The sequence below is a fragment of the Eucyclogobius newberryi genome, unplaced genomic scaffold, assembly GCF_026437365.1.
Source record: "Eucyclogobius newberryi isolate DKJ021-1_F unplaced genomic scaffold, fEucNew1.0.hap1 SCAF_20, whole genome shotgun sequence".
In the NCBI taxonomy this organism is placed as follows: Eukaryota; Metazoa; Chordata; class Actinopteri; order Gobiiformes; family Gobiidae; genus Eucyclogobius; species Eucyclogobius newberryi.
In genome coordinates, this window is record NW_027315835.1 from 15,225,642 (window position 1) to 15,237,166 (window position 11,525).

The following is an 11,525-nucleotide window of genomic DNA, read 5'->3' on the forward strand; positions in this document are numbered from 1 at the left end:
TGTCCAGAGGACGTACGCCGATTTTGAAGTCGGTGGGCAAAACGCCCTAGGAGGAGTTCGTCAAAGTTTGACGTAAACAAAATGGCTAACTCAGCTTGTTTTCATTTTCAAAGGAAGATGGCGGCCATAGGGTAAGTTTGGGGGCGTGGCCACAATGTTTTTTTTTGTTTATCCTCACGAGAGGAATGCGTGTCCCGAATTTCGTAGCTTTACGCCAAAGTTGACCTCGGGGCGTCTCCCATAGGCGCAATGTATTTTGACTTTTGTCGGTGGCGCTGTCGCGCCATTTTTTAACGAAAAAAAAAATGGCCCAGAAAAAATAAAATTTTTCACCGATTCTGAATTTTGGGCAAAGTTTGGTGAGTTTTTGAGCATGTTCAGGGGGTCAAATTAGAGATCAAAGCGCTGAAGAAGAACAAGAAAAATAATAATAAATATAGCCGCAAGCGGCAATGATCGGCCCTCGCCACGCCGCCGCCACACCGCCGCCACGCCGCAAGAGGAGGGGGCGCTAACGCGCCCCAATTGTCCTTTTATTACGCCTACTGCTGAATCTGTGACGCTGTCACATCTTCTCCCCTTTGTTTTACCATCAAAAAGCTATTTTATTTTGAATTCTTGGCAAAATGTGCGGCTTTGCCGCACAGACACCGTGACTCTTTGAATGAAAATGTGGATAACTTTTGATGGTCCACCCCTGAAGATGAGTCTCACCAAATTTCAGGTTAATAGGGCTGACGCCCTGGGAGGAGTTTGTGAAAGTCTAAAGTGTAAACATGTTCTGGCGATTTCCCCATTGGAATAACATGAAAGGTTTCGGTCATCGTTACGGCAACGCCATAACAATTATGACATGGGTCTCATTGACTTTTTTGATGGGGATGCTAAAATTGAGTTGTGTGTCAAATTTCATATAATTTCGCAAAACTAAACATTTAACCTCCATATAAAATCTGTAGGGGGCGCTGTGGCGCCAAATGAATTTATTTCACTTCAAGTAGGTTTAGGGCAAAGAGTTTAACAACTGATTCTAATTTGACGCAATTCGGACTTTATCTGCGCAAACGGCAGAAATTTTAAATATGGGAGATTTCTGAAATTCTAGCTACAGTTTGCGGCTTCGCCGCACAGAGACCGTGACAGGTATCAATGTAATTTGGATAACTTTTGATGTCCCACTCCTCAGTAGTTTTTTCACCAAATTTCAGCTTTTTAGGGCCAACGCCCTGGGAGGAGTTCGTAAAAGTACGACGTTTGGAAAAACTCCGAAGTCATGTTTAGCCATTTTTGAAGCAATATGGCCGACATTTGGTTGGGCGGACGGCGTTGCCGTAGTAATATTTTTTACTTCTCTTGTCACCATCTACCTCTGCGCCAAATTTCATGATTCTACGATCAGAATTTTTTGGGGTCATTTCCCATCTCTCAATGCATTTTTGGTACATTTGGGGGCGCTGACGCGCCAATTTTTTTTATTTTAGAAAAAGGAAATAGCCAGAATGTAGAGAGGCACGATTTTTAGAGGTGTGAACATTTTTGTGACTTTTCGTCAATGTTCACTGGGTGAAAAATAGGGGGGTTGGTCCCGAGAAGAAGAAGAAAGAATTAAAGCCGCAAGCGGCATCCAACGGCCCTCGCGGGCCGCCGGCCTTCCGACTCTGCGCTTTTGACTTGATAAAGATGGCGCCCTTATTGTGTGTTGAATAAAAAAAGAACTTGACAGACGGCGACACATTGGACATGGCCAATCCAGTGCAAATGAACACAAGTGTCAGTCAAATTTGCTGCGCCGCCGCACAGAGACCGTAGCACTTGGAATAAAAATATGGATAACTTTTGATGCCGCGCTTGTGTAGATGATTTTTCCCAAAGTAAAGCTTGATCGAGCTATTGCCCACGGAGGAGTTTGTTAAAGTGTGAAGCGTAAATGTGAACATTTCAAGGATTTGGCGTTTTTCCCATTTGTGACAGTATATTTGCAGCTCCACGGCACAGAGACCGTACCACTTAAAATCAAAATTTGGATAACTTTTGATGCCCCGTTTGTGTAGATGATTTTCCCCAAATATGAGCTTGATCGGGCAATCGGCCTAGGAGGAGTTCGTTAAAGTGTGAAGCGTAAAAATGTGGTGATTTTAGAGATTTCGCTGTTTTCCCATTTCTGACATATATTTGCGGGTCCGCCACACAGAGACCGTAGCACTTAGAATCAAAATATGGGTAAGTTTTGATGCCCCGCTTGTGTAGATGATATTCTCCAAATATGAACTTGATCGGACAATCGCCCTAGGAGGAGTTTGTTAAAGTGTGAAGCGTAAAAATGTGGTGATTTGAGCGATTCTACGATTTTCCCATAAGGATAACATGGGATGTTTCTGTCAACGCTACGGTTACGCCGTACAAAATATGACTTTGGCTCTCATACTTTTATGATCAGGATGGCAAATTAGAATTTTGTTCAAAATATCATGTCATTTGGAAAAACTCTATTGTTTATAGGCCACTCTGAAGGCCAAATAGTCAGAATTCTGGGAAACGTTTGCGGCTCCGTCGCACAAAGACCGTAAAAGTTATCCTTAAAATTCGGATAACTTTAGATACACCACTTGTCTAGAGGACGTACACCGATTTTGAGGTTGGTGGGCAAAACGCACTAGGAGGACTTCGTTAAAGTGTAAAACAAAAAAATGTGGTAATTTGAGAGATTTTGTGGTTTTCCCATAGGGATAACATGGGAGGTTTCTGTCATCGCTACGACTACGGCGTAAAAATTTAGGCATTTTTGTGATTGGCTTTTGTGATCGGGACGGCAAAATAGAATTTTGGGTAAAGTTTAGACAATTTTGGTAAAACTAATTTTTGACCTTCAATGTTAATTTAAAGGTCACTCTGTAGGGGGCGCTATCACTGCCATTTCAATTTTGTCAGCCTAAACTGGTCCAAACTAGAAAGTTTAACAAATGATTCAAATTTGGTCCTAATCGGACTGGTTTTGATCAAATGGGAGCAATTTTTAGACCTGCAATATTCCAAAATAAGTTGTCCAACTTTGCGGCTGCGCCGCACACAGACCGTAAAAGGTATCTCAAAAAATTGAATAACTTTAGATGCCCCACTTGTCCAGAGGACGTACGCCGATTTTGAAGTCGGTGGGCAAAACGCCCTAGGAGGAGTTCGTCAAAGTTTGACGTGAACAAAATGGCTAACACAGCGTGTTTTCATTTTCAAAGGAAGATGGTGGCCATAGGGTAAGTTTGGGGGCGTGGCCACAATAATATTTTTTTTTTGGCCTCACAAGAGGAATGCGTGTCCCGAATTTCGTAGCTCTACGACAAAGTTGACCTCGGGGCGTCTTCCATAGGCGCAATGTATTTTGACTTTTGTCGGTGGCGCTGTCGCGCCATTTTTTAACGCAAAAAAAAATGGCCCAGAAAAAACAAAATTTTTTGCCGATTCTGAATTTTGGGCAAAGTTTGGTGAGTTTTTGAGCATGTTCAGGGGGTCAAATTAGAGATCAAAGCGCTGAAGAAGAACAAGAAAAATAATAAAAATAATAATATTTTTAGCAAAAACAATATAGCCGTTTTTTCTATAACAACAAATTATACATCGTTTGAAAGCTCTAAGCCTTCCCGATGCCGCCATGGGGTGGAATCATCATTACGAGCGCTTACGCGCTCGTCACTCCCTATTCCGTCGGGATGCCCCGCCCACTCCCCATAGACTTCCATTGATTTGAGCAGATACAAGCATGGCCCATGCCTGCGGCATGGATTTTCGCGTACGGGACGATGCCAGGAGGGTTTTTGGAGGAATGCAGCGCTTCGCGCTGCTGTTGTCAACAATTAGTGAATGGGCTACGCCCATTCACTAATTGTTGACTATTTCTGTCATAGCAGGAGTAAGTATGCATGATCCATGCCTTCGGCATGGGCTAGTTCACTGTACTTGCCAGGGGCGACGGGGTACCAAACATGCGGGCTTCGCCCGCATGTTTGGTCAGACAGTTGCAACGCTGCCTTCGGCAGCGTTGCGGGAGCAATAGGCCCTCCGCCCTGCTGGGGCTCGGGCCTAATAATATTCCGATGCGAAAACAATGTTTCCCATTTTTTAAATATCATAAACTATACATTTTCGGAAAGCGCTCGCGCTTTCCTACCTCATGGTGTGGGTCCCTGGTCACTGACGGGTACTTTCGTTAATTTTGAGTGGGCTCCGCCCACTTTGTGTTTTTGGCCCTCTATACAGAAATAATGTTAAATTTTTGCATTACATGCTTATATGCACGGAACATGCAAGAGCTGGGGAACGTATTCGTGAGCTACTTAGCGCAAATGAGTGCTTTATATGGGGATGACGACCGCTTCGCGGTCATCATCTCAATGTAAAGTGCTCGTTTAGTGCGCACTTTTGCACGGGCTTCGCCCGTTTACAACGGTAATGTTCCATTTTCCTACTACTAATTAGTATGCACAGGGCGTGCGTGAGTGAAGGAGTGCGTTAGTGAGTGTTTGGAAGTGGGCGAGCGCTTCGCGCTCGATTTCGTGCGCACTACGTGCGCACTTTCGCAGCCTTACGAGATTAATAGGCCTCTCGCCAGCTTGTGGCGCTCGGGCCTAATAATAATAACTTTTATTTATATAGCGCTTTTCAGTGACCCAAAGACGCTGAACATAATAAATTATTTACAGACAGGGGGGGACAACACGTACAATACACATTAATATACAGATAAAATGAACAAGACAGAAGAAGTAGAGAGAAAAAGATGGGGATGTAACAGGGGGTAGAAGAGTAGGCAATGGGGTAGAGGAGGCTAGGGGTAGGGGAGGTCATAGTGTAAATGAGGCGTTGGGAAGGAGACCCAATCTTGCGACCTCTGAAGGACTGTATAATTACTGGATATATATTTCCCTAATCTTCCCAGGTTGTCCGGCCAGAACAAAGGAGGACGTCAGCTTTGCTTATCACTCTTTATTTGCTTGAGGTTCGGGGTTAGATGTGTGGTTTGATGTTTGGTTTCTACAATACAGAAGTACAGTGAATAGTGGATATTAAAACACAATAATTCAATGAATGTAGACAGATAAACATAGAATATACAGACAGTAAAGGTGTGAATAGTTTGCAACGTTAAAACAAGTTCAAATGGGAAATAAACAGTATATAAGCAGCAACATTCACAACAACACAACAGAGCAATGATCTCCAGCCATTTTCTCGCCAAAAACTATAAATTCCGATCGTCCTTGAACGCATCACTACTAGCGCCAGCTTGCTGCGGAGTGATGCTGGCCTATGGGCCGTGAACGCATCGTCGGCGCAGATTACACTGCCGAGATGGAGCCGGATTAATAAGACAAACTAACTACAGGTAATGACTAATAGTAGCACAGTTAAAACAGACAAAGACGAAGCATTAGGAGGATTAAACTCACATTCTCAAGGACCAAACACACAGGAAAAGCACACGAGGAACGGGAAGCAGCCGGAGGCACCATGTGCCATACGAAGGGGGAAAACAACACAACAACTTTGCTAAACGCACAGAAGTCCCGTCAGGTGCTGAACTATGATTGGTGGAGAGTAAGAGGACGTGATTGGCTGGACTATAGCTGGAGATCAGGTTACAAATAGAGAATAGGAACGTAAAGAATAGCTCTAATAATAAACTAATAACTAAACCGGAGTGACTAACTAAATGATGGACAAATCAAACACTATATTTACATGCAAACACTAGACCCTTGTTAACACATAGGCTTGGGTGAAGAGGTATGTTTTGAGGCGGGATTTGAATGTTGTGAGTGAGGGAGAGTGGCGGACAGGTTGGGGGAGGGAGTTCCAGAGTCGGGGTGCTGTTCGGGAGAATGCTCTGTCGCCAAAAGTTTTGAGTCGGGATGTTGGTGCAGTCAGGGTGAGAGAGGAGGAGGATCGGAGAGCTCGGGAGGGGCGGTGGGGGATGAGGAGGTCAGACAGGTACGGGGGGGGGCAAGGTGGTGAAGAGCTTTGAAGGTGAGGAGGAGTATTTTAAAGTTTGCGCTGCTTGATGGGGAGAGAGTGGAGAGAGCGGAGAACGGGAGTGATGTGATCACGGGACCGGGTGTGGGTGAGGAGGCGGGCAGCGGAGTTTTGGACCATTTGGAGTCTGTGGAGGGAATGGGAGGAGATGCCAGTGAGGAGGGAGTTGCAGTAGTCGAGGCGGGAGGAGAGTAAGGCATGGATGAGGGATTCAGCAGCGGGGAGGGTGAGGCAGTGTCGGATTTTGGCGATGCGGCGGAGGTGGAAGTATGAGGTCTTAACGATGTGGCTGACATGGGGAGTGAAGGAGAGGGTGGGGTCCATGATGACACCGAGATTGCGTACCAGGGTAGAGGGGGTGATGGTCGAGGTGTCGATGCTGAGTGAAAAGGGACCAGTTTTATTGAGAGTGGATTTGGTGCCAATGAGGAGGAGTTCTGTTTTGTCACTGTTCAGTTTGAGGAAGTTGAGAGTGAGCCATGATTTTATTGTAGAGATGCAGGTTTCGATGTGGCTGAGGGGAGGGTTTTGGGTGGATTTGGTGGTGAGGTATATCTGGGTGTCGTCAGCGTAGCAGTGAAAGTCCAGGTTGAGTTGGCGGAGGATGTGACCAAGGGGGAAGATGTAGCAGATGAAGAGGAGGGGGCCGAGGACTGAGCCCTGGGGGACCCCCTGCGTTACTGGGGAGAGGGTGGATGAGTGACCGGAGAGGGAAATGAACTCTTGCCTGTTGGTGAGGTAGGATGTGAGCCAGTCAAGTGCAGAGCCTCAACACCCAGTTGGCGCAGCCTTTGTTTAGACCATGCTGTGTGCTGCTAAGTTGCATTTAGAATGGTTTTCAAACATTTAGGCAAATACCAGGCAGGAATAAGAATGCACATCGTCTGTAGTGCTGCAGCTAGTACTTTATAATCACTAATGTTTCAGTGGAATAAACATCCAAAAGATAAATCCCCAATTTGATCTGCAACAAGTAGAAGAATAGCTAGAATGAAAATATAGTTACAGAACTATATTTTAGCATTTTCCAACTGTATTCTGAATACTTGTAATACTTTGACTTTGAGTTGCATTATGTTCTAGTAAAACGAGATGTAGTATAAAGAACAGCTTTGTTTCTTTCACCATTCTTTTTTTATTCATCGCTACAAGACGTGTTTCTTTAAATGTTCTTACTGTGCAGTTAGAAGTTTTAAATTGCATGATTAAGTAACTTACTGCCATGTATTGCTTTGATTTGATGAAAGTGCATGTATTCTGAATATCACCAAATGAAAGCCCAAGGGCCCCCTGGAAAAGGCTCCCGTTAACGAAATACGGCCCTAAATACCAGAAAATAATCCCGGCTCCCATCAGTTTTGTCCTTGGAGAAGAAGACATTTACCCACCTCCAGTTTGTACATGCAGCTGTCCAACAGAGGCTGAAAAACACGCTTCATAAATACAAGCGCCATAAGCAAATATTACACAAGAGCGTGACCTTTATAAGGACAAATGTCCATATGACACATTGGTGAGTTAATTTATAACTTGGGCTACATGGGTTTTTCATTAAATTGTAAAATGAGGAGTTAAACATGGAACAGTCATTAAACCCTAATCCATTATCCATAAAATCCATAAAAACATTGTAATTGGTTCAAGGTGAATTACTAAGAGAGAGAAAAAAATATTAATATTTGGATATATATTTTCAAAAATCTTTATTGAATCTCTTAGGAATCCAGATGGAGAGACTCAGCCCTGGTGCTTTATCAACACAAATGGGCAACTTAGATGGAATCACTGCAAAGTTAGGCAATGCTCCACAAGTAAGTAGACTGCACACACTTTTTACTCTGCTGCCTTCAAGTTTTCTCAATAAAAATGTTTTGATTCTTACCAGTTTCAGTGACTCCTCCCACCATCTATGAGAGCGATGTGCCCAGCCCAGCTCCAACTAAACCTGACGTCCCTGCTCCTTCTGCCTCATTCTCCCAGTGTGGACAACCTCAGCCGGGACGCGCCGCCAGGATATTCGGGGGAAGGAAGTCCCTCCCTGGAGCTCACCCCTGGCAAGTTTCTCTTCAGAGGCGACCCAGATACTCCTCAGTTCCCTTCAGTTACTTCTGTGGAGGCATTCTGCTCAGCTCCTGTTGGGTACTCACGGCTGCACACTGCATGTAAGCACAGCACAGTTAGCAGGGATTCCCAGACTTCCCTCACCCTAGACACCTCCTCCTGCTCCTCTGGGGAGATCCTGAGGTGTTCCCTGGCCAGTCGAGAGTTAGGATTTCTAGCTACATTTTAGAACTGAGGTTGTACTGTACGTCAATTTTCACCTTTCTATTCATTTGCAGAGAAAAAGATGTTGAAATGCAAGTTGTTCTTGGAGGAGTGGACATTGAAACGCATGAAGTATTTGACCAGATTGTCCCTGTGGAGAAGGCTGTGGTGCATGAAAACTATAGAGCGTCACCGTTCGCTCTACATAATGACATTGGTAATATTTGTACCACTTTTTGTCAGATTTTTTGACAAATAAATGTTCTTTATGCAATACCTTGTACTGCTTCTGTAGCTATGCTCAAGCTGAAGGCCACAGACAAGTCATTTTGTGCCAATGAAACCCGTTTTGTGAAGACGGCATGTCTGCCAGATTGTTCGTTTCCCAGTGGGACAGAGTGTGTGATCTCCGGATGGGGAGCGACTGAGACACGTAAATGGAACAATCACAAATCACAAACTTACTGCACAAATAAAATTGCGTATGTGAAAAAATAATATTGTAATTTAAAAAAAATGTAAAAGAATGACTTCAGATCAGTGAAGATGGAAATGTTTTAGCAGCGAATGAAATATCTGCGAGTTCACCAAAACTCATTTCACGGATTTACATTGGAAAACAGGGTAACGTATGTTTATGAATAATTTAGAGCTGTTCTATTTTACTGCATTCAATATATGGTTCTAAAACTGTTGCCATGAAAACATTATAAATTCATATATTTTTTAATTATTTTTTTTACTTTACTGTTTTCTCGTTCCCAGAGAAATATGGCACCAACCACCTGCTGGACGCTCGTGTGCTCCTGATCTCACAGGAGAAATGTAAAGCCCCTCCGGACGACAGCATGTTCTGTGCTGGCAACATAAACGGGGGCGTCGACTCATGCCAGGTTTTGAATTATGTCTTTGATAATAAAACTCAAGTGTGTGTTGTCAGGATTGGTGTTCGATTTCCTGTTTATAGGCAGTATTTTGAGCACTTTCCACCTTTCCATAGATGTAATGTATTGCTCTGGCAACAGGGCTAATGTTTATCATTTACTGCTGATACTAAAAAGAAAAAGATAGCGTTGAAAATGTTTTTATGACTGATTGGTGAGACAGAAACTAATGGCATTCTCAGCATCAATATATTGTTATCAACACAATTCTTTTCACAAATAATAGTTTAAATATATGAAATTTCCCCATGTGGGACAATAAAGGATTATCTTATCTTATCTTATCTTAAATAGTTGTTTGTCCATGGTTCTAGGTAATGATCAACATAACATAGGTACAAAAGTCAAGAAAAACCAGGAATAGCTTGTACCAAAACATCAAATAGACAAAAGAAAATGATTTGTGATGTGTGAATACTGTGTAATAGTGTGTTGTTGTGTGCAGGGGGACTCAGGAGGGCCCCTGGTGTGTCAGCGGAACGGGACTCACTATGTGGTGGGTGTGGTGAGCTGGGGGGACGGCTGCGGCAAGAAGTACAAGCCTGGAGTCTACGCCAATGTCGCCAAATTCACCAACTGGATCACCAATCATTTAAATTCCTAAATATGTAACCTTGGCAACTGAGCTTAAGCTTACTGTATGTTCAGAATAAAGTGAAACTCCTTTTATAGCTGATTCTACTTAGTGTGACTTTAAGCTGTCCACTGTATTTTATTAACACAAATAAAAATAAATGTTTGAAATATTTAATGTGGAAATGACCAATTTAATTATATGTTTTTTCTGGTCATCCAACAAAGCATTCTGGTGATGAGCTATAAAGGGTTTTAATTTGACTTGTAGAATGTTTAAAAGGCAGTGCCAAAGTCTGAATGACATGAAAATCCTCACAAATCAATGCTGCTGTCTAAAAATATTGATCAGATGTGGCTGTACGGACTGGCCGGCCTGGCCTGTATTTGCCATTGAGTTGAAGTTTATCAAAGTGACTGTGCTGCTCATCGGCATCACGGTCTTATTGGTCCATGGAGAATCAATGTAAGTAATATGATTTTCTATTTGTTCCCAAAGCAGTCTCAGTGAAATACAAATTATAACATTTGTTTTCCTATTTGTGCCTTTGATCTTGTAGGACACCATAAGCTTCCTTTTCGGTTTATCATTTGTAATTTATAAGGTTTATAAGTTGTAATTTCACATGTGTTTTTGGCGGTTATAAATTATGATTTAGACTACACCACAGATCCATCCTTCATTTTAGACCTCAATTAGCTGTTTAATCTTCAGTAAGACAGTGAATGAGTTAAGGATTGCACTTTTAAATACATACAATACAGGTTATTTAGCCCTTGTTTCATGCAACACTGAGTTTGAGAGCTTTATTGTGTCATGACTTTGTTGTTTTGTCACAGTATCTCTGTATGCTGTTTAAACTTATTACTTATTTTGAGCCATCCTCAGTTTTACCAGTGCAAATGCAACAGCAAATTCTGTGAGTAAACCTTTCTTTAATACTAGTTATGCATACTGTTCATGTAATGTCTTGTTGTTTGGTGTTCAATGCCAAATATATCCTGTGATACTAAAGCACGTTGGTGTTTTTATCCTTGGGTCTGAACATTTCTATTGTGCCTGCCCACATGGAAACACTTCTGTGGAAGTTTTATAGCCTATTTCTATTTTTTATAGTATAGCAGATTTTAATTGTTTTTTCTTTTTGACTTCTACAGGTTCTTTTATCATTTTTCATTGTTTTATAAGATAAGATAAGATAAGATATTCCTTTATTGTCCCACATGGGGAAATTTCATTGATGCAACGCAGGTAGATACAGAGGTAGATACAGAAGAACAGATCACTTATAGGAAGTCTGAAAAACACTTTCAGTAGAAGATCTCTTATAAACAAAAACTCCTATAGACAAAACCTCCCATTTCCCAACAAGGGATGGAGGGGGAAAATAATAAAGATAAAAATAAATAAATACCATTGCACGCGATCACGACAGTAATTGCACATGAATTGCACAATAATTGCACAGTAATTGCACATGAATCACGACACTAATTGCACAGTAGGACTAACAGTGTTTGTTACAATTATGTTGCACCAAATCACCAAAGCAAGTTCCTATGTTTATGAATTCTGTTCATTGACAATGGTAATAAACCTTTTCTGATTATGATTTCTGAAAAAAACATTTGGTTGTGTTTTGTCTTTACAATTACATTTACTTCAAATTATAAATAAGTTAAAATCAGTTATAAATGAAGTATGAGTATATTGGACATACT

The 11,525-nt window shown here is 42.1% G+C and overlaps 1 protein-coding gene across 1 annotated transcript; it reads left to right on the top strand.

Moving 5' to 3' along the window:
• The first annotated feature begins 5,499 nt into the window (after window positions 1–5,499).
• On the top strand, window positions 5,500–9,981 carry LOC140369528 (hyaluronan-binding protein 2-like). Its single transcript, XM_072456891.1, has 7 exons — window positions 5,500–5,586; window positions 7,679–7,832; window positions 7,907–8,183; window positions 8,361–8,503; window positions 8,582–8,719; window positions 9,052–9,179; window positions 9,676–9,981. The coding sequence occupies exons 1-7, from the start codon at window positions 5,500–5,502 to the stop codon at window positions 9,832–9,834; spliced, it is 1,086 nt and encodes a 361-aa protein (XP_072312992.1). The 3' UTR covers window positions 9,835–9,981.
• The last annotated feature ends 1,544 nt before the right edge of the window (window positions 9,982–11,525 follow it).

Bases quoted from the DNA above. Each gene is read 5' to 3' on its own strand.
- LOC140369528 (XM_072456891.1), top strand. From the start codon at position 5,500: ATGTGCCATACGAAGGGGGAAAACAACACAACAACTTTGCTAAACGCA. The intron at 8,184-8,360 runs GTAAGCACAGCA...ATTCATTTGCAG, and splicing joins CTCACGGCTGCACACTGCAT to AGAAAAAGATGTTGAAATGC. The intron at 8,720-9,051 runs GTAAATGGAACA...TCTCGTTCCCAG, and splicing joins ATGGGGAGCGACTGAGACAC to AGAAATATGGCACCAACCAC.